General features: G+C 44.1%; 1 protein-coding gene across 3 annotated transcripts in view; it reads right to left on the bottom strand.

The window, feature by feature from the left end:
• The window catches only part of CD99L2 (CD99 molecule like 2), a 516,478-nt gene that overhangs the window by 84,385 nt on the left and 409,492 nt on the right, over positions 1-22,601 (bottom strand). For all 3 annotated transcript variants that reach the window (XM_086918585.1, XM_086918586.1, XM_086918587.1), the window contains one exon: positions 7,885-7,947. In XM_086918585.1, coding sequence (XP_086774711.1) covers positions 7,885-7,947 — 63 coding nt within the window. The remainder of the gene's footprint in view (positions 1-7,884; positions 7,948-22,601) is intronic.

Raw genomic sequence — 22,601 nt, 5'->3', positions numbered from 1 at the left:
ATCTGCTCATTCGACACCGTAATTGATGGCTGAATATCTGGGTGCATATTACACAAATGTCCTGGGGCACGATAGGCTTTTGAACATACATCCCTGTGGAGCTTCCATATTAATAAAGGCGCCACAGGTGTTTGCACAGACATTCAGTAAAACTGAGTGAGTGGCCACAGATGTCTGCAAAGCCCTTTAGTAAAACTGACTTAGTGGCTAAACATGATGCACCTGTCTAATCTCAAAGTTGCGTTCCGTCCATCTGCATGTGGTCGCGTCCCCTGCAAATGAGGAAATTACTGTGCCTCTGAATTAGCGCCATATTACCAAACCATGGCAAACAAGCTGAAGGCAGTGCATAACAGCCTCCGCAGCCCCCACGGTGCGGGGGTGAGGGGGCCTGAGCTCCAGGGGGCCCCCTCAGCACAGTACCCTAGCCTGAGAGCTCCTGGTTGAGTCCGGAGGGAGCCCCTTTCCGTGCCGTGTACCTTACAGGCGGACACCCTCAAGTTTAGTTGGGCCACTGGCTGAAGGAGGTGCACTAACTGTATGCACTTTGGAAGTGACACACAGTTAGTGTGCCCCTAAGTAGCACACAGGACACCCTAAGTAGCCATCAGAGCAGGTGCAGTCACACACTGTATATCTGTCTGTGGCGTGTTCCCTAAAGCCCTCTTAACAAAAACAAAATTCTCCCAAAATGGTGATGCTGAGTATGGTAGTAAGTTGTACCTCTTCCCAAAGGAATGGCCATAATAAGGCCATAGAATGGAGAATGACCATAGTACTGGAACACATATTAAATGTAGGTGAACTCCATAGGAAAGTGGATGCCCGGCACACTGTTAAAAAAAAGTCCAGGTTCAAAGGATTCTCATTTTCTTATGGATTGTGCAAGACGTCTCAGGAGGCAGGGAAGCTGCAGTCTTGACAGAGAAGTTCAATACTATGCCACAAATGACCTCGGGTCAGCACTGAGAACCCATGCAGACCTGAAGAATGTCATCATTTCACATGCTTGCCCATCATGTGAACCAGAATCCAGGTCCATTCTTAAAAACAAAGCATCCAACTGGCTTGATAAGAAAATTGACACACTCGTTTTTGATTTGAACAATAATCCTCAAAATGAATATTGACAAGATCCTGAAAAGATAAGAATTGAGCATGTACGGAAAAGTAAGACAATATGGTAATCAAACCGGTCAAGCAGTAGCCACGATAACAAACACCACCCGTCGGTCTGTGCGATGGCAGGAATGCCTGGTAGCTTTAAAAAGTAGGGTAAAGAAAAAGTAATAGTGCCATTTACTTATTAACTTTCGTACAGCAACTGCATTAGATATTAATATTTAATATGTGTATACAAAGCTTCTGCATGTTAAACAGAACATTAAACACAATCATATTAGCATATTAACACTAGTGCACCGTATGGCCCAACCAAGTCTTGGTTTTGACATAGCTGCAAGGATCTTCATACGTCTAACGCACCATTGTTACTTTTTTCAAATGCAGAATTAGAAAATACCAAACCACACCCATCTACTTCTGAGTGGAAGGTGAGTAGTTATAAGGCAAACCATCACTAGCACCAATGGACCATGATTCATTACTTGCTTCGAAAGGGAGGTGACTTAACCAAGGCCAAAGGAACACAGGCTCACTTCATGTCAAACTGTTACAACGTGAAACAAGCATTGCAAAGCCAAGAAGTCTGGGCTTTACTGCCAACGTTTGGCTTTGCCAGTGTTTTTGATTGTGGAAGAAGACTACTTTTGTGTTTTAAAGGAGAAATTATGCAAGAACAGAATACTGTCACTAAAAGTTGAGTTGACTGTGCGTCAAACTGTGGTGGGCTGAACAAAAATGTGTACGACACACTGAGAGACCAATAGAGGAAGAAAGCTGGCTGAACGCTCCTCTAAAAACAAACACACGCTCACACACTTTTATTAAAATTAAAAGATCTCGGCGACTTCCAGACCTATCATCACGCACAGAGACCGAATTAAAGACAGTCGATAATTAAACAAAGCAAGCCACCATCACACATTTTAAAAACACATGCTTTGAAGAAAAAGGAAATCATATCAGAGTTCACTGCATTAAATGATCACAAAACAACTCTAATAGCTGATTGGAAGTTTTAACAAACCAAAGCAGAAGGAATCATCAATCGTTGTACAATTGTCAATCAATGCTGCACAAACATCTTAGGTCAGGCACTGAACAATTATTACATTCTCCTAGATCAGTGTGCAGAGCTCCACGAAGGTTACGTTCTTCTTCAGAAAAGTAGCGCCAAGTCTTGGTGTTAATGCCTATGACATCGCTAACGAGTTTCATGTTATAAATACCAGAATAAACCTTCAGTGATGAGAAAGGAGTCTGCTGTGAGCCAGACGAACAGGGCGTACATGCTCCGCGGTGCAGTAATAAGTACAGCAATTGGTGCAGTTTATAAGAACTGCGATGGGGGGCGCAGCCAAGATGGCGGCGGAGTAAGACGTGCTTCCTTGTCCCTCTAGCGCTGCCTGACGATTAGCTTTATCGCCTTGCCTAGTGCCCATCCACGCTAGAAACGGTGCGGCCCTCTGTCCCCAAGCTGTCCTGATGCCATCGGGCCCCTATTTGTGTGCTTTGTGCAGAAATCGGGTTGATACGTGCACTGTGGCCGTGACTGACTCCGGGCCCGGCGAGCCTCGGGGAGAGCAGAGGCCTGTGCCTAGCAGAGCGGCGCCTCAGCGGCTGAGTGCCGCTGACTCTGTGAAGGCGGTGCAGAGGGTGGAGCTGTAGCGAGGGCGACAGAAGGGACAGGTGCCGCTGCTGAGCACGGAGCCGTGCTGGTTGCTGTGAGACGCTGCAGCCTGAATGGGGGGAGCTGGTGTGTCCGGGGCTGCTCGGCTGCGAGGGCCCGAACGGAGGCCGCCTGCACTTCACGGCCCGGCCCGCATTGGAGAGAGGTGAGTAGCGAGGGGGCAGCTCTCGGGAGACCTGGGACTCAGTCCGCAGACCGGCGGAGGGAGTGGGGCCTGTGCGGGGGGAGCTGGCGCTGGGGCCCGACACTGAGGGCGTGTGCGGCCTTTCTCCCCCGATCCCGGCTGCCCTTTGGACTCGGTGGCTGGGGACTTTGATGTCTGAACGGGGCCTGGTGTCCTGGGAGTTTCGCGGCGCTGGGAGTCGGCCCGGACATCAGCGGACGGCTCCCCCCCCAGAGGGGGGGGACTGGCTTTTGAACTTGCCTTTCCAGGGCTGCCCCTCTCCTCCTGGCGATAGACTACTGCGACCTGGTAAAATGGCTGGGCCTCTGGGACATTGATCAAAGCCCTGGGCGAGTGGTGGTCCTGCTTCCCCTCCCCCCCCTGCGGTGAGAGGATTTGTAGGTCCTTTGCGGTGCTGAGCCTGCGTCTGGGGGCGAGCACCGGGGCTCTCGCCCGGGTCCCGTAATGTTGGCTGCGCCTCTACCCTAGCTCAGTACACTGGGGCTCGGGCCCCCTCTAGGGGCGAGGTGGCGGCGGCCAGAAATCTGAAAGATAAACCCCTCAAGGATGTACCTCAGAAGGTGGCGGGGCAGTCAACCTCTCAGTCTGCTGACAAATCACCGCGACCTGATGACAGTGAGGCGCCGTCCACCAAGGCCTTCATGTTAGAATTGTTCTCGGCCATTAAGGAGGACATTTTAGAGCTCCGCTCACAACTTGCGTCAGACCTGCGCGAGATGAGGCATGATGTCGACGGAGTGGGGGAGCTGGTGGCGACCCTAGATGAGCATGACCTGGGAACGGCGGAGGACATCCACCAACTTCAGCAAGATGTGCGGCGATTATGGTCATTCTTAAACCTGGGAAGGACCCTAAAGATTGTGGCTCGTATAGGACGATCTCGCTACTCAATATTGACGCCAAACTGTTTGCGGGAGCGCTGGCTGCGATACTTAACCCCCTTAATGGAAGGAGTTATTATACCGGATCAAGCGGGATTTATCCCAACTCGGCAAGGGGGGGATAATACCAAGCGGTTGCTCCACCTCATGGATCTAATTCATCGCTCTCGGACTCAGGCCTTCTTGCTTTCTATTGATGCGGAGAAGGCCTTTGACCGTGTAGACTGGGATTATATTTTCGCTGTTTTGAGGGCATTCGGAGTGGGGGATAATTTCCTGCGGTGGGTTCAGTGCCTCTATGCAGCCCCTAAGGCGGCAGTGCGAGTGAATGACTGTAAATCGTCACTTTGCCCCATTACTAGGGGAACGCGACAGGGATGTCCCCTTTCCTGTTGCTCTTTGTGCTCCATATGTAGACATTCGCACAGCACGTTCGGTCCAACATCGGTATCTCCGGAATCAAATTTGGTGCTGATACCCATAAGATCAGCCTGTACACGGACAACGTCATTCTGTCATTAACCCAACCTCACTCCTCCCTGCGGTGTCTGTAGACAGAACTCCTTGATTTCTAGAAGGTAGCGGGCTTTAAAGTGAACTTTTCAAAATCACAAATTCTTAACATCTCTGTCCCCGATGCAGACGTACAGGATCTGCGGCAAGACTTTGCCTTTCAGTGGGTGCAATCCGATATTCCATACCTGGATATCCGGCTGTCCCCATCTATTGCTAAAACGGTGTCCCTTAATTATAGCTCGCTTGTTGAACATGTCGCCAAAGCCCTTTCAGACTGGTCCCGTCTCAATTTGGCCTGGTGTGGGCGGCTGGCTGCGGTCAAAATGGCTAGACTCCCATGTATACTGTATCTCTTCCAAATGCTACCTTTGAGTCACCCTCCGGGCACTCTGCGGAAGCTACAGGGGCTCCTCAATAGGTTTTTATGGAACAATAAGCGGCCGTGGCTGGCGTTGTCCATAGCTACTACCCCGAAGGCTGCGGGTGGGCTGGGCTTTCCCTTGTTGACGGCGTACTTTCAAGCGTCCTGTCTTCGTTACATCGGAGAGTGGAACAGGCCCCTGTCTAGTAAACATTGGTACTTTATGGACCAAACGGTGGCAGGTTGTAACATATGGCGGGAGATGTGGTTGCGGCACAAGCGTAGGGCATGGGGTCTTTATTCTTCCCCGGTGACTTTCCCGACCCTAAAGGCATGGGACCAATTGGCGCGGCGCAGGGGGTGGACTACTTTCCCCTCTCCAATGACCCCTATCGTTGATAACCCGGACTCTCCGCCGGGATGCACGTTTCCAGTCTTCCATCGCTGGCAAGAGGAAGGCTGTAAGAGGGTGGGCCTGATTCCGTTTGCCCGGTTATGTACAGAATACTTCCAGCTCCCGGGGGCTGATGCTTTCCGCTATTCGCAGGTGGCACATTGGGTGACCCAACCAGCCAATGTTGCCTCTATGTCTAGGCCCTTGACAGCGTTTGATAAAGGGTTAGTCTGCAAGAAAGACGACCGCAGGAATATTTCGAAGCTATATGCGATGATTCTGCGCCATCCTAAGAAACAGCGTACGAAGGAGCAAGTCCGCTGGGCGTCCCTTGACGAGAAAGGAGTGGGAGCACGTTTTCTATCGCACACATCACACGGCTTCTAACACAGCAGGTACTGAGTCGGCCTACAAAGTGGGGGCCTGTTGGTACTATACCCCGGCGCGCGTCAAGGCATGGGATGTTACGAAGTCAGGCCTCTGCTGGCGGAGGTGTGGCCTTTCAGGGACAATGGTGCACTTGCTGTGGCATTGCCCGAAGTTGGGGCGGTATTGGAAAATGGTATTGGATGAGTCAGATGAAGCGTTTCAGATTACATTCCCCCGGATGCCTGAGCATGTGCTGTTGGGGCTTCCCCCCCCCCAAGTTCCTTCCCTTGCGCTCGCTGAGGGGTCGACAATTTGCTTTGGCTTTGCTGGCTGCAAGGCAGGTTCTATTGGCGCAATGAGGTTCCCCGGCCTTACCCGATCCCCGAGATTGGATTCAAAGGCTTTGGCTCATTCTAGCCCTGGAATGGCTTTCGCTGTGCATGGATGGGAAGGCCTCTGAATATGCGAAGCTCTGGGGTCCATTCTTACAATTCCTTTCTAAAGACCTTTGAGAAGTGACATGCCCGTAGTATTTTCATACCCTGCAACTCATTCCTTTAGAGCCTAAGGGGGTTATGTCTGCTGTTTGAGTGATGCTTGGTAGATCTGGCGGATCCTGGAGAGTGAAGGTAGAAACTGATGCGGAGCGGGGTGGGAAGGGAGGGGGATGGTCAGGGGGGAGGGTGTTGAGGGGTCTTTGTTTCACTTGTTTGTGCTCTTACAAAAGCGGTGGTTATAGCTCAGACGGGGCTGCTCTTCGAGCTTCTTCCTCTACGCTGGGTCGCCCTCCGGGGTGTAGGTCCAGGCGCTGTGTTATTGCTGTGAGAGTACGCCTTGCCGGCAAGTTGATGTAGGCAGCTGGGCTGTGTACTAAGATGCTTTCCCGCATAATAAAAATTATTGACTCTAAAAGAACTGCGATTAATGACCTATTCGAGAACCAAGCAAAGACACATGTTCTCAGAACTCCCAGCAGCAACAGACCAACCCTACCAGTCTGCTATGGAGAGCACAGCCCTGATAACAGACCATGGTACATAAGGAACCTGACAGACTTGCAAGAACTCCTAATGACCCCAAGGACAGACCTTCTAAGCGAATAGGGAGAAAGCTGCTTAAATGAAAGACAAGCCTTGGACACACACACACTACTCTAAGGGCCTGATTAAGAGTTTGGCTGATGGGTTACTCCATCACAAAACGTGACAGATATCCCTTCCGCCGTATTAAGAGTTCCATTACATATCGGGAGAATTAACAAGTGGGCGGGATTCGGATGCCCCCCGCCATCCTTAGCACACACCCACTGTGACGTCGGATGGCCGGGTGCCGTCCTGAGCACCGAAGGTGTTAAATTGGCTCCACCTGCAGCCTGCTTTACTTCCAAAACAATGAGACTTATTTATAATAAATCATCAGCATCCACCTGTCTTATAAAAATAGGTCCAGCATACTACTGCACAGCATCAGAAACCAAAGTAAATCGACACCTACTCTGAAACAACTACAATAGCTTTTCTTCTAGGGCAAAAGTCAAAACCTTTGGTGCGACAAGAGGAATGCGTGTCTACCTGCCCATGTCATTAGCTAGAAACGGGGAAGGAAGTTAGATTTCAGTTTACCAGAGAATATACTTCTCAACAAGCATTGATTGCAATGATTTTATTTTTAAATGAACATAGAGGGTTGTGTTTTGCAAACCTAATTCAGATTAGGAAATTTTCTGACGTCATAAAGGTACACCCTAAAGTATACAAAAAAGTGATGAATGAAATGCTTGATTTAATCTTAGCCACTGGTAATTACTCGGGCCGCATCCCAGTCCATCTATATTTGCATACCAAGCCACCTCGGTCTGGACCCAGGTATGTGCAAGCCAGTCTTGACCCACCTCCAATTTGAACACAGCAGCCCGAAATACAGGTTGTCACAAATTACTAACAGAATGATAATTCACGTCAGACTTGGAGTAAACAGTGGCTTTATCAAAACCATCTACCTCTAGGTGGCACAGCATTCAGCAAACCTGTACAGCTATGTTACATGAATGCAAAGTTAACCTTCAGCATCGACTGCAAACCATCAGCAGACATATTCTCCATGGATTAGAAGCCTCAGCTCTTCTATACACCGAGGATTAAATGGAATCTGCTTGCATCATTAATGAAAAAAACAATGAAGCACATAAATACACCTTCATGATATTAATGCGTGTGTCTTTGTCAATAACTTTCTCAACATTTAGTCAAAGCTGCATCCTTCCTGATATGAAGAGTATGTTGAACCCAAGTCTAAATTATTCAGCATCTCACCCATCATTTAACTCTATCTGGCTCGACCACCGGCTTCTACTGCACAATGCCTTACCTTTGTTCTTATCTGGACGGTAGCCGTCATCAAGAATGTCATCAAGATCCTTGTCTGACCATTCTGCAAAGAAATATGCAATTTTAGTACAAATTCAGTTATCAGGCATCTTCACGTTTTGTTTTTAGGTAATTCGGCATTTTAATTTTGTTGTCTGCTGTTCCTAGTCTTGTGTGCTTTGAATTGAACACAAGAGGGTTGATGAGTTGCAATGGGCTCTTGCTTGAGACATTTCATGACACAACACAGTCACTGATCTTCAAAACAGAAGGGTATAATTAGCCTTTTTCCCTTACCTACAAAAATCTTTGAAACTATTGAAAGCAAGCCTTTAAAATCTTTCAAGCACTGCATACTCGCATTGAGTGAAATATAAATGTGCCTCAAATTATAGCAAATTAAAACAAACTAGACACCATGAAAGGTAAAAAACACAATGCAGACATTGATAACAGTTTAAATTTCTAATGTTTCTCCAAGTATGGTTCTCTGTCAGTGCATCAACTAACAAAGTAGTGTTCAACAAAAAAAATCCAAGATGTTCAATAACTAAATCAATTACTTTCAAATTAAATGAGCCCGACAAAAAGTGCTAAAAAATTAGGATACAATTGTCACCTGTTGCATACTAAACAACCCTACTCCAATCACAGATCACATACAGGTAGCCACTGTTTCAGGAGATAATGCTTCTTTCTCAGAAAAGCAAGAGACCATTGCCTTTTAAACTACGTTCAAACATACACAGATCTATTCACAGCAAGCGAAAAAGTAAAATTTCTGCTTTATGCACATTTTCTCTGATAATTTACAAGGCAATGCTATAAAAAGCAGCATGGTTAAGGAATATTTCAAAGGTGATGCAAGCTCTGTGTGAGGCTTTCATCAGCTATGGAAGAGGTGAAAGAGGATGTTATTAAATGTTCCATTTGAAGTAACATTTTAAAAGTCACAAATAATAAAGAAAATGAAAGAGTGTATTGACCTCCCATGATCACTTCTATTAATTAGTACATTATGTAACATCAGTGCACATTATGCTACTATCCATTCAATAAGTGTTCTTATCAATTCTAAAGGAGAAAATATCACTTGATCCAGTTTCCCTGAAAATGTATTAGGAATTCAAAGGCTGGTCCATCACAAAGTCAGAATCAATGGCATGACAGGCAGTCATCTTTGTGAAAGGCTCAATGCTGCCCTATCAGCCTACTGTAAAACAGAGATTTCCATATAAGGTATGTAATCTAGTGTACATTCCCCAAGTATTTAAATATGAAGTGTTCGACCTGGCCTCTCTGCAGAGTCACCCCCTAACCTTTTGCCTTTTACTATCTACTTTTTGCTGAATTTGGTTTTGTTGGCCTTAGGACTCTCTGTGCTTTACCGCTGCTAACCAGAATAAAGTGCTTTTGCTCACTTTCCTAAACATGGCTTGATTAGCATATACCTAACTGGCATATTTAATTTACATATATGTCCCTTGTAGAGTGGTATACGATATACCCAGGGTCAGTAAATTAAATGCTACCAGTGGGACTGAGGTTTTTACAATGAATAGACATTGCGACTGACAAAGTTAGAATGTACCAAGCATTCGTTTCTCTAACGAACTGCTGATAGGCAGGTTGTATTCGGCATTAGATACTCGGAAGGCATCAAAACCATAAGACGCTGAAACTAGGTGGACGCACTACGAGACTCCCCTTTGTGACGTAGTGACGCCGGTTACTTAGCAACCAGGCATACACGGCGTTCACGTTCGCCTCCGCATTCCGCAGACGCGAGGAACGAGAAAGGCAGCGTTTTGACCTCTCCGCGTCTTTTCAAATAAGTAGAGGTAGGTTTACTTTGAAGGTCTGGCCATGAGAAGCTTAGACCAACGCTACATCCAGAATGCTGGAGATTTTAATTGAGACATCGTTTTTATTGATTTCTTGCTTAGATTGTACCCCCGTGACGCAGTGACGCCGGTTACTAAGCAACCAGGCATACACGCTAATCACGCTCGCTTCCGCATTGTGAAGACGAAGGAACGAGAAAGGCAGCGTTTTTTGAACTCTCCGCGCTTTCAAGAAGAATTAGAGGTAGGCTTACTTTGAAGGTCTGGCTATGACAAGCTTAGACCGACGCTACATTCAGTACGTTTGAGTATTTAATAGAGACACCTTTTTATTGATTTTCTGTATAGATTGCACCGATTAACTTCTTGGACAACACCGCCCCGAAAGATTCGGTGGTGAGTATGAATAATTGTTTCCATGGACCAATAAGATAAAATGTGGCTCAACCATTGATTCGAGTCACAGGCAATGGTTAACTAAGTAAGGGGTTGATATGCAGCCCAAAGATCATTTATTGAATGTCTGTAATAAGACTTGCAGGAGTCATTTAACAAAGGACAGATAGTAGAATGTTCTCTATGTATATATCCTAAATTGCATTGGAAATATGAGTAGCACTAATGGCTACCCTTCATTTTTTCATTCGTTTCAGCGCCTAATTAAAACAAACCTTTGGTGCGGACTATTCGTCGCACGCATGGTATTTCACCACAAAAGCGTGAGTGCAATTTTATGCCATCCATGCTACATATTGAAACGTAGTCATGTTTAAATGATACGTAGCCCTTCTCCCGTTTGCTATTACAGGTGCCCATTGACATTGGTTTCTAACCGACGTGCACTTGGAAACATTCCCTATCCCTCCCCGATCCCGTCCTGATGAAGACCCTAAGTTGAGGAATCTAATCACCCGGATTATATGTGGGTCGAAACGTCGACACTTCTCCCTTTGGAGCCTGCATCTATTTGTTTTTGCCCCCCCCTTCCCTCCCCCTCTTCCTCCGAATCCCCTTGCCAAGAGTGCAAATTAAGGACAATGGAGGTTGTGTTTGACAATTAGAAGCGAGTAAAAAGAATCCAATTTTTTACAAGCGTGAGTTAGGGCAGGCTCATTTCTCTGTATATAGCAAAATTTCACACCTTGTTTTCCTGATCTCTTCGATCAATCACTTGAGCACCAATCTTTATCTTTCTCTGTGTACGTTCATCTTTTTATACTAAATAAGATTTTTGTTGATTATAACATGTAAATATTTGTATTCTCTTTTTTCAAAATTATATATTAAATCAGAGAATCCAGTTGGATTCAATTGAATTTTTGAGTGTCGGGTAACTCTTTATGTATAAGCTTGTCATTTTGGGCTAATGTATCTATTCCACCAACTATATAGATTTAATCTAGAGCTGACTAAAAAACAATTGAACTAGAATTTATAAACTGTGTTGAATCTATGTCAAGGCCCACTTGTTCACTATAATACCAGTGGGACTGCAGCACTTATTGTCCTACCCCTTGAAGTAGCATTCTAAAACAAGCCCAATGCCTGCCATTGTGCTGCCATGTCGACTTGGCTTTTAAACTCCATTTCCAAGCCTTAAACACCCCTTTTATTATATATAAGTTACCTCTAAGGTAGGCCCTGGGTAGCCAAGAGGGCAGGGTTCTGGGTAGTTAAAAGGTTGAACATGCACTTTAAAGTTTTACATGTCCTGGTAGTGAAAAACTCCAAAATCAGTTTTCACTACTGTGAGGTCTACACCTCCCTTAGGATAACATTGGGGTTTCCTAATTACATTTAATAAGCTGCAATTCCAAATTGGGAGCAGATAGATATGCCCCGTTTGGTACCTATGAAGTTGTAATAATAAACCCTCTGTAATGGTAAAGTCGTATTTTTTATTACAATTTTCATAATGACACTCTTACAAAGTTAGCTTCTGCATGTTATATTAAAATACATTTGTAAAGCGCACGTACACCGGGGAGGTCTCTTGGCGCTCCTATGCTTAGAACCCAAGTCCAGATGCGCAATTAGAAGGCCTGAAGAAATAGCCAGGTTTTAAGACAACCTCTAAAACTGAGGAGAGTGGTACAGAGGCGTATTTCGGCGGGAAGACAATTCCAAAGCATGGGGGCCAGAATGGCAAACCTGGCACCACCAGTACGCTTTAATTTGAAGGAGGGGTTGGACAGAAGGAGCCTGTGTGCTGAGCGAAGATTTTGCGTAGGAACGTGCTTGTGGATCAAGTTGTTCACAAATTTAGGACTTTTCCCATTGAGTGATTTAAAAATGAGGTCTTGAAGGCGCAACGCTGGATTACCGGAAGCCAATGAAGTTGCTTCAGGAGGGGAGTGACATGAAGGTGTCTGGGTTGATGAACAAGCAAACGAGCCGCCGGGTTTTGAACCAATTGTAAATGTTTGGAAAGATAAAGGGGATGCCCTGAGCCGTTTGTGCCTGCAGCATGTCTTGGGTCACATGACTGGGTGTAGTGGACTGTCTTGGGTCACGTGACTGGTTCTAGTGGACTGTGGGACTTTGAGAATTCCTCCCAGACATCAAACAATACAGTGATTAGGTGTGCCTCAGTGGGCCATCTGCTTGCAGGATGCGGGGGCTGAGCCAAGCACAGCCCCACTTACACCTGAATAACCTGTGCTCTGCCTTCAAAAAAAGGGCCTAAAGACCCTCTATTGTCACTTCAGCCAGCTTGGAGCCAGGGCAGGTGAGCCAGGAAATTTCATGCATTTCAAAGAACTTTTCCAGAAGCTTCTACCACTTTCCAGAAGACGGGCACCAGGGTATACAATAGGACCTTCAGATCCACTCACCAGTAAACTACTGGACCTGCAGAAGGACTTTAAGAGGACTGTCTGCTACTATTCCAATACTGTGCACTCTGTCAGACTACTATTGTACCTGGATGGGCTGCTTTGCTACCTGGAGTCTGATTTGAACCCTCACAGGCAAGTCCAGCTGCTGAACCCTGCATCCTCAACTGCACCCAATGCTACCACAGTTGACTCCAAGGGCTAGTTTGCTGGCCTCATGTTCAGAGCCACAGGGACATAAAAGTATCCCACCATCTTGAACCCACATCTGGACCCAGCCTGAGTGAGTCTTGAACCCCCAAGAAGTGTCCCACCAGTCATGGACCCTTGGTTGTGGTTCTAAAGGTGCAAAGGAGGCCAATTTCCAAAACTGAGAACATAGAGCACATTTGGCCTAAAAAGTGTTCTGACTACCAAGAAAGGAGTGAGACCAACCTGCTTGTCTATTCACCTGATGTGCATCACCGGCCGGATTGTCTTTGCAGTTTCTCCTGCTACGTTCTTCAACGCAGCAGGAAATCTGTTTCTGAAGTCCTTTGCCAAAGGGTATCCGACCTCAGGGAACTGTCTTCAGCTCCAGCCCTCTGCTTCGACCACTAGAGTTTTTCGACTTCCATTTTTGCTAATACGTCCTAACATGGAAATCTTCATCACGGCTTTAACCCAAGGCCATCCAAGGATGACGCTCTCTTCTTAGACACCTCCTGCAGCCTTGCCTCACTCAACTTTACCTTGTCATACATTTTTCTTCAATAATTTTTCCAAGTCCGAAGGTAAGAGCTGACTGGGCCCCAACCCTCTTCTTGTATCTGAACCGCACTCCAGAACGGCAGGCCTTAACTTTCATTTAGATTTCTCCGATTGGCGCTGTGATCTTTTAGGCGCTAGATTTCACTTAAAGCTCTAGAAACTCATAACTCCAGTTCTACTGATTGGATGCTTTGTTGTTTTGGTGTTAAATGATTTATTGAAATATACTCTATTTTTCTACATTGGTTTGGGATTTATCTTGTGTTGTGATTTCACCTTTTTACGGTTTATATGCTGTATAAATACTTTACACATTGCCTCTAAGTTAAGCCTGACTGCTTTTTTGTGTCAAGCTAACCAGGGTTAAGCACAGGCTAATTTTATGACTTTTTGAGGTTCACCCTGCCAGAGATTGTGGCTGCTGCTGGACCAGGGCCCACACCCCAATAAAGCAATAACCACATTTCTCATGTGAAGTAACTAATGAATGCCTCCCAAAGTACTTTTAACCAGTTAACTAGTTTGAAAGGATTTCAGCCCGGTAGCAGGTAGCCACTGATGTTTGCAGCGCTCTCCTCAGGCCTGCTGCTAGAGAGGCTACAGACCACCAGCAGCTCTGTTTTTGAAGGACCAACAAAAGGGACACCCTGAGGGACTTTGTGTCACAGAGCTCCTGCTGCTTCAACTAATATTTGGTGCCTGTCCTTTAATTTAGCAAGGGGTAGCGCCATGACATCAACCAGAAGCCAAATGAGTGTACTGTGGTCGCACCAGAGACCTGCCCAGACACTGTAACTGTTTTAAACCTCTTGAATCTTTTTTTTGCTTTTGGTTCTTTAGTTGGCGACAATTAAATTCTTACTATCTCTGCCCTCCACACTGGCCATATTTAGCTTTAGAAGGGCAGATTGTTGGGTCTGAAGGGTGCAACAAGTTCTATTAAGAGAGCTAAACGAAAAGTTTACCTCACTGACAGTTATATTTGTGGAGGAGAGAATGAAGGTTTTCACGTTTAAATGGAATAGTATTGAGTAATGTACGCAAACTATTGTTGACTAGAATACCTCAACTAATCACTGGTCAAAAAAGCTTTAATGGTTTTCTTGCGTAAAAAGTATCACTCAAGTAAGGGACAGCTCCTCTATAGTGGAGGAGGTGCATAAAATTATTCAAAATTTTGGGAAAAAAAGGCAAGCTCTGCCATTCAAAGACCATAATTACCTAGGCTTAGGTCTTATGTGACGTACTGTAAAAATTGTCAGAGAGTGGACCAACTAGGATAAATAGTGGTCCAGGACTTTACGGAACCTATCATGAAACTGCATATCTAACTGGAGTATCACAACTTGTTAAGAACATTAGAGAATCTGGCAATTCCATTCTTAATAACGTTTTACACTGGTTTCATAATAAACAAGGATACCTGTCTTGACTAGTGACGTTGTTGTCCAATGAAATCCAAGGTATAACATGAAGCCTTGCACAAAATGATGAAGGTAATCTCAAAAGAAATATTTGTTGAAGTGTTGCTCCCAACAGAAAAAAACATCACAAGTCACTGAGTACTCCACATTTAAAGTCAACATTCAGTGGTTAACATGGTCTTTTTTGTGATTCTAGATCAGAGGAGGGAGCATGGACTCAGTGACTGGGTAAGAACTTGGCAGTTATCATCCCACTGCTCTGAAGGTTGGGAGCAAAGAGAAAAGTAGACATGAATGCTTCTGTTCCTGAGGGACAAGCAACCTGAGCACGGACTGTCATAGCTGGGCTGAAGTCCTCATTAGTTTTTAACTGTGCATCACTTAACAGAGCACAGCAACTATTACTGTTTGCATAATTAGGTATGCACTATGCTAGTGCTTCTTTTGTTCTGCTAAATAGGCCAAAAAGAGGGTCCACTTCAGCCACCCCTGCATTGGGCAAGGGTGCGGCCTGACCCGTTGTACCTCGAACTTTTTCCAGAAAATTGTGTTAATTCCAATTTCCCATGCACAGTCTAATATTAGGGAAAAAAGTGCAGTTTAAGTCTTTTTTTTTTACAACATAGCAGGGTTTAAACAACTTCCAACTGACAATGATTGGTGGACCTCCATTCTGCCCAGGATAAATGCTGTTTCTAGGAACTCTGTTATATGCATAGCACTGAAAAAGGAGGATTTTCCACTTATCTCTTCCAGTCAAAACCAGCGTCAAAGTGGGTTGCTCGGGTGGATTATTAATTTGGAATACTGATGAGCTAATCTGTTCTCGAAAGTTAAGGGATAATGACAATATGGACATTTTAAACCTGTTCAGACATTTTGAGGAGAATGGCATGGGGCTAGACTTAGTGAATGCATACCTTAGCGATGTGGAGATTAATAGAGGCTCAGACGTATTGTAGAAGCTGTTCTTGGCTATGAAGTTAACAGAACTAAATGTGGTCATCCTACTGTGAAACTTCAGTGCATCTACTTTGGTTGATCTGAAGTACAAGGTAGGGGTCACATTTTTGGATGAGGTTCTGGGAATTCCTCAAGTTGCGTTCCCCAAGGTAAATTCCACAAACGCGGGACACCCCTTGTATAACATTTTGCAAAATCATGAACGTCAGATATTAAGTGGCTACTCTGAGGCCAATCTTCATATGGACCCAACATTTCTCTAAGGCAGTACGAAAGCCTAATTGACTTTATTTTTACCACTGTCAATCTCTGACCAAAGGTCAGTGACTTACGCAGCTGACAGAGGTGGATCATTATCCAGCGGTACACATCCTTGTCCTCCAACTGCCATAGCGGACTGCCACAGGATAACAATTTAAGACTGACTTCCAACTGCAGATGTACAGACTGAACTTCACTTTTACTAGACATCCTCTTGCTTAAACTGTTTGCCAATTTGCCTAATTTATATGGAGCCCTGTCTTGTGAGGCTAAAGCAGTTCTATTCTGCATTCTTTTTGTAATGTGACAGCGACTACAAGCAAATTGTTAACCTACATCTCCAGCAAATCTATGCCAAATCAATCCGCATCGGGGTGTTTCGACAAGGTACATATTAAGACAAAAAGAGAACTGTGTTCCGCTGAGATTGGACAACCTCTGCCTAGACAGAAATGATGAATGGAGTACAAGATGATTGTTTGATAAACTAAAAAAGAGGGTGTGAGGGACCATCCATCTTAACGTCAATGTTATGTCTGCTTCTGTGCAACATTTTACTGTCCTATAGGACTACAGGAGAGATGACCAACGTAAACCTGGTAAGCACGTTCTGGCTGCAAATGGATGTTGCAAATACCCCATGACCTGCAATAAGACAGTAGTGCTTTCAGAGATACACCTCTCCAAAAGCAGAATATAAATAAAGCAGATTGCCACGACTTCCTGCTAGTTGGCATTTCCCCATCTGATTTGAGCAACTGTATTGCTTTTTTTAACAAACAATATTCATGCAGATATACGGTAAGAGCACATTTATGATGGCAATTGCTTTGGCAATCTGATGTGCTGCTTATTTCTTTTTAATTGCGAACACCGCCTTAAAACGAGAAAGAAAATAACATACACAGAAATAAAAAGAAAAATATGCCACCACCTAAATGTGGCGGCCATATGCTTACAATAAAATGTTATCTTTAAAAAAAAAACAATTAAATTAACTGCAATAATTATGAAACAGGGTGGGTTCTTATGTGCAGTCATCCATCTTCTTATATGGTGATGTTCTCAAAATACCTCATAGGGTGATAGTGAATAAAATACTATTATGCATGGAGGAGAGCGAGGCGCTGTCTGCTGCACAAGCTAATTTTCATAAAGGTGAGAGCATCCTAGCCCAATATCTTCCTGCACAGAGAATTATGAATAAATACCTTTTTTGAAGGAGATACACTTGTTTTAGTCTTGATTGACCTTAAAGGGACAGTTGATGCAGCCATTAATCGATTTGGGAGACGTCAATTAATTTGATGATGGACACAACTTTAGTAAGTTTCCTAATATTAATGCAACACAACAATAGTTTGGTTTGTTTTGTAGAAAAGGAAAACTATGTCACTTATTCCTGTGCCTCAAGGAAGAGAGTTGGTACCCAGCCTCTTATTAATTATGTTAACGATTTTTTTTAGTGGATGTGGATGTCGACGTCAATAAAATAACCGGTTGCCCAGTTTTAGTGTTGCTATTTGAGGACTCTGCTGAGTTGCTAGCACTATATACAAAATCAGCAAAAAACTTCAAGAACTCACCAATCATTTTACTAGAAATAAACTGGCAGTTACCGAGCAAAAGGGGTGTCTAGGGGTAATGATCCAGAATACGATTCTCCGTTCATTTACACGGCTTCACATGAGAGTGTAAAGACTAGGGATGTCAGAAATGTGCAACGTTTGTGACATTTTGCCACAAATCTGCGTAATTACGCAAAACGCAAATCAGTCTTTTAGCGATACATTTTAGTGTGGAATGTGTCCTCGCATCAATTTTTGATGGAAGGATGCATTTCAAGTAAAAAAGCAAAAAACATACAAGTATCGCAAATAGCAAAACAAGTTTTGTTGTTTGTGTGCTTGCGCAAGAAGCATAACGAGAAATTTCTGAAATTATGCCAGCATAATTTACATTTCACCCAGGCCTCGTATAGACTTAACTATTTAGGAGTTTGGTTTAGGAGTTTGCTAAGCAGACGGTCATTCATTAGTGGCACAAATTGAGAAAGACAATACCATACTAGTTTTACAGGCTATTAACTATTTTAAAAAAGTATCTAGAAACAAAGTTTCCACAAAAACAAAGCCTTAGAGTTTTACAGAGTTAGGAGCTTTAAGGTACCCACGTTTAAGGACCTACATCTAAGTCGCGGAGCTGAAACTTCTTAAGATACTAATAGGCATGACCGGAAGCACCCCACCAACCTGCATAAGAGCAGAATTTGGAATCCGTTAAGTTTGAGAATTTACTGGTCTCAGATCACAGCTCCTGTGGTTAAGCATCAGGATGAGCCTAAATTGATAAAGTGATCTAAATATACATAATATTGCTGGACATGTCACATGATACCTTGGCTAAGGGTGTACAGGAGGTGCAAACTCTACTCAAGCAGTTACAATTTTGGAAGCCGGAAAACATCAAGCGTACTAAAGAGGTAACACAGTGTTCCTACAGGGGATGGCTACCTGTAAGTAAAATGAGCTGGCTGGCTTCCTGTAATACAATGCTTAAAAAATACTTGGAAATAAAATTTCATGAAGAATGTGGATTCTAGGTTTACTACCTGTCCCATTATTTTGTCCTCTGTTCACAAACTTTACACTGAGCAATTTGCAAGTGAACACAATGAAGAGTTAGACACTTCTCTAATGTACAGGTGTTGTTTTGAGGAAAGATTGTACTTGTATCCAAAGGCAAAGTATATCAAAAAGATGTGTGTTCCCTTGGCTAGTTTCAGAGAGAACCGGGCCTGCCATGTGCTGAGCTCAAGTCTAACATGAGCAGCAAAATTTTTAGGCAGTTCAGCCTTCCTCAGAACCGCACGTTTTTATGTTACATTCCCATTTTACCTGTAAATGATATCTTAAGACTTATTTGTGCAACACAGTGACAAGGGCAGCCCTCTTGGCACTGACAAATCCATAGCTTGCAGTGTGAATGGACACACCACTCAAAGCACTTCAGTTTACTATAAACTACTAACTGAAAATAGAAAAGCCTTCAAATAGGTCTAAAAAACCTGATGTTCCCAGCCACTTGAATAATAAATAACGACCTTCAGACCCACTGGTCAGTTCACTATAGGACCCGAGAAAGGACTCTCAGAGGACTGCCTGCTGCTGTGACCAGCTGTGCACTCTGCCAGACTGCTGCTGTACCTGGAAGGACTGCTTTGTTGACAAGAACCTGCCTTGAACTCTCAGAGGCCAGCCCTGCTGTTGAGCCCTGCATCTTCATCTGTACTCTGGACTACAAAAGTGACTCCAAAGGGTATTTTACTGGCCTCCTGTTCAGAGTCACTGTGACATAAAAGGCTCCCACCATCTTGAACTCACACCTGGGCCCAGCCTGAGTGAATCCTGGCCCCCTAAGAGGTGTCCCACCAGTCTGGGTACTCTCACTGTAAACCAGATCTAGCTCATAACCGAAAAAGCTAAAATGACCCAAAAATGTACCATGTTTACTTATTGCCAATCACACTTCAACAGTGTCCACCAAAACAAAACTTTCACATTTTCTGCATCAATCTCTACTAAACTAAACCAATCTTCCACATGAGCAAATGAAAAACATCCAAACTGGTATCAGTATCATTGTGTTGAGAAAGCGCTCCTAATCTCTAAGTAGCAAACTGCTCTATAATGGTTCTCCCACGTCCCAAATTGGGGGAGCACAATAAGAATCACAGAATGTAGACAGCCTTGCTCTATTCCTCATTTAGCTGGTTCTGTCACTATGGCTGCATATTTCACATAGCCCCCTGGCCTAGAGAATATTTGTCAGCGCTCCAATGGAGTGACGTGTACCACCACTGCATGAATAACTCGATCAACGTCTTTGATTACAGACTCGTCACAAACATCATGCTAAATGTAGAAAGCATTCTGCAAACATTAGCACAAGTTGCATTGACGTCATATTACATCGCGCCAACTAGTTTGAATGCCTATGCTCATTTGAAATATTGTAAACACTTTACATAGAGCACGTACATAGCTTCTGCTTAAAGCTTACTATCATACCATTAGACTCAGAATTAAAAACAGACTGCAACTCTTTAAACCTTGGAGACAGGGTAGATACACCAAACTAAATAGCACGCCCAAATGCACCGATCAATCAACGAAAAATAGATCTACTTTCACACTTCTTCCTCTTATCATTTAACTCAGTGATCACTGTGCAACAAAACCTTACAGATGCCATATATATAGAAAATTATAAGGTAATTCCAATTATATAAAATATTTTTTATCAATTCAACAAAATGTATACAACATAAGTAACACAAGACCTTTTACACATCAATATGGAAGAATTAAAACTACACATCTATCAGATTCTGCACTGTACACTTATGAATGAATTTTTCAAGTACAATTAATCAATGCAGGAAGATTGTTATAAATGTTTTCATCAACGTGTTTCGGTGAAATAATATTTCTTTCTCATCTTCTTAAGAAAATGTATCAATATGTTCTTCTGACCATAAAATTAAGACATAGAATTCATCAGGACTAGTATATTAAAACAATTGTCATGTAGTACTTATTCAGAAAAATTTCGCTCCAATGAATCCTCAGCAAAACCAATCAAAGGAAAATATATTGCCTATGTTACTAATCTCCTCCTAAAATGATAGGAAATGGGGCTACACACTGGTGACCTGCTCCCAGATTTAATAGTATGTAGATCTAGGATTTTAAAACAATAATATCTACTTCTAGGATTGAACCTCACAAGTATTTATCCTCTTATTGTAGGAATTGCCAGAACCGATCCAGGCCTCTACTTTGGCACTGTAGGCATCTTCACTGTTAGCTGCCTTGGCACGGACTCATATTCCTGTGGGGCCAGCAGCGGGTGCAATCCTGACACCTATCTCAGTTCCTGAACAGAGTTCAACAAGCACCAAGCCTAGGACTCCTTGTGAGATCACCAAGGCACAGCCCCCAACTTTGGGGATTTTTAGCTTCTCCCTTGATTCCAGGACTATAAGAGGCCTGAAGTCTTGTTCAGATCAGTTTGTCATCGTTCAAGGGCTTCAAAATATCTTGGAGGTGGATTACATATACTTTATAATTTGGTGGTACTTGAAAATCCATCACACTAGTACGTTTAGGTGTGTGAAAGATGGCGGAGGTAACACTAGACACTCCTGGAGACGTACAGACACAGGATTTTGAACAGAATGGACTTTATTTAGCACTGATAGTTTTGCACGGAAATACTCTGCCAAGGTCTCAAGGAATGCCAGGTTCTAGTTCATTCAATGCAACATACTACCCATAGCATTTGAGCAAAATGTACACTAGAATGCCTTATGCCTGCCCAAGATGCAGGTCGTAGAACATGGACTTCCTATGCATGTCTGGACATGCTGAATTATTTATAGATACTGGGCAGCAGCTACAAACATATAGCAGTGATTACCAATAGATCCTGTATCTGTAGCCCAGACACACGCGTTCAGGGTACAGTTTAACTCTTCTATTGTGACCTGTTAAACTGAGGTGCCCTACTTCCACCTTTCACGTGTTTTCTAGGGCACATACAACGCATATAGTGTTGCCCAACTACTACCAGACACTTCCCCTAACAAATCCCAGTGGTGTTGACTTTACCAATGCGTGTTTGAATTGTAAACATCATGGGGAATGGTATGGGAACATTTTCTGTTCAAAGATGCACTAGTTCTTTCCTAGTTTTCCTCATCTCTCTTCTCTGCTTCTGTTTCTGGGGTCTAATTGCGCTGCCTATCAGAATTTTCCTGGTACCGAAGGTCTATCCTTAGCCTCTGTCTTGCTTCTTTCTGCACTTGTCCAGTCTTTTAGGCTCGAATGTCATTTATTCAGAGATCTTCATCGCTTCTTCTTTTTCCAGTTCACTGTTCTAGCCTAACTCCTTCTACCGCTTCTTCTTTTTCCAGTTCACTGGGCTAGCCTGTCTCCTTCTACCTCTCTGCTTCGCATTCTTGGAATGCATATCTGCTCTCTCCCTATGCACCCCTAACAAACCGAGAGCCTTGGTTATTCCTTCTCGGTCTTACCTCTTTCTCCTGTGCACTCTCACATTGCCTCACAGTCACTCCAAATGCCTTTCTCCCTTCTCACAAAGCTACGGTTCTTTCTAGGCAGTTCTTAGTTTGATCGAGTATTCAGTCTTCACAACGTTGACAATTTACTGCATTATGATTCTGCTCAGTTCCACCAAGACTTCTTGAGTCTCGATTTTATTCCTTTCAGATGTTTCCGAAACCCTGGGCCTGCTTTACTTGTAGTCTATCTGGCTGCACTTCTCTTAATCTCCCCTGGCTGCTCACTGCCCAGCCTAACCTCTTCAAAAGTCTTGTCCTACATGGTCTACAAATCTACGCCCGCCTGCACTTTCTTCCCCAAATGTCCTAACTTCAGCAGCAAACGTGTTATGAGTTCCTTGAAAGAGTCTGAGAGGCATCTTGTGGCCGCCGCTGTCAATGTGTCGGTGAAGACAAGTGCGTGTCCACAAGTGTCCTTTTGGGTTCATGTGGGTCCAGTGCGAGCACCCGAGCCTCTACGGCACTTCTCATAAGCCAAGTGTGTGCTTGCAAAGTGC

The sequence above is a fragment of the Lissotriton vulgaris genome, chromosome 4_1 (assembly GCF_964263255.1).
Source record: "Lissotriton vulgaris chromosome 4_1, aLisVul1.2, whole genome shotgun sequence".
NCBI classification, from domain to species: Eukaryota; Metazoa; Chordata; class Amphibia; order Caudata; family Salamandridae; genus Lissotriton; species Lissotriton vulgaris.
Note: the sequence above shows the minus strand (reverse complement) of the source record. Positions and strands in the feature narration are given on the sequence as shown.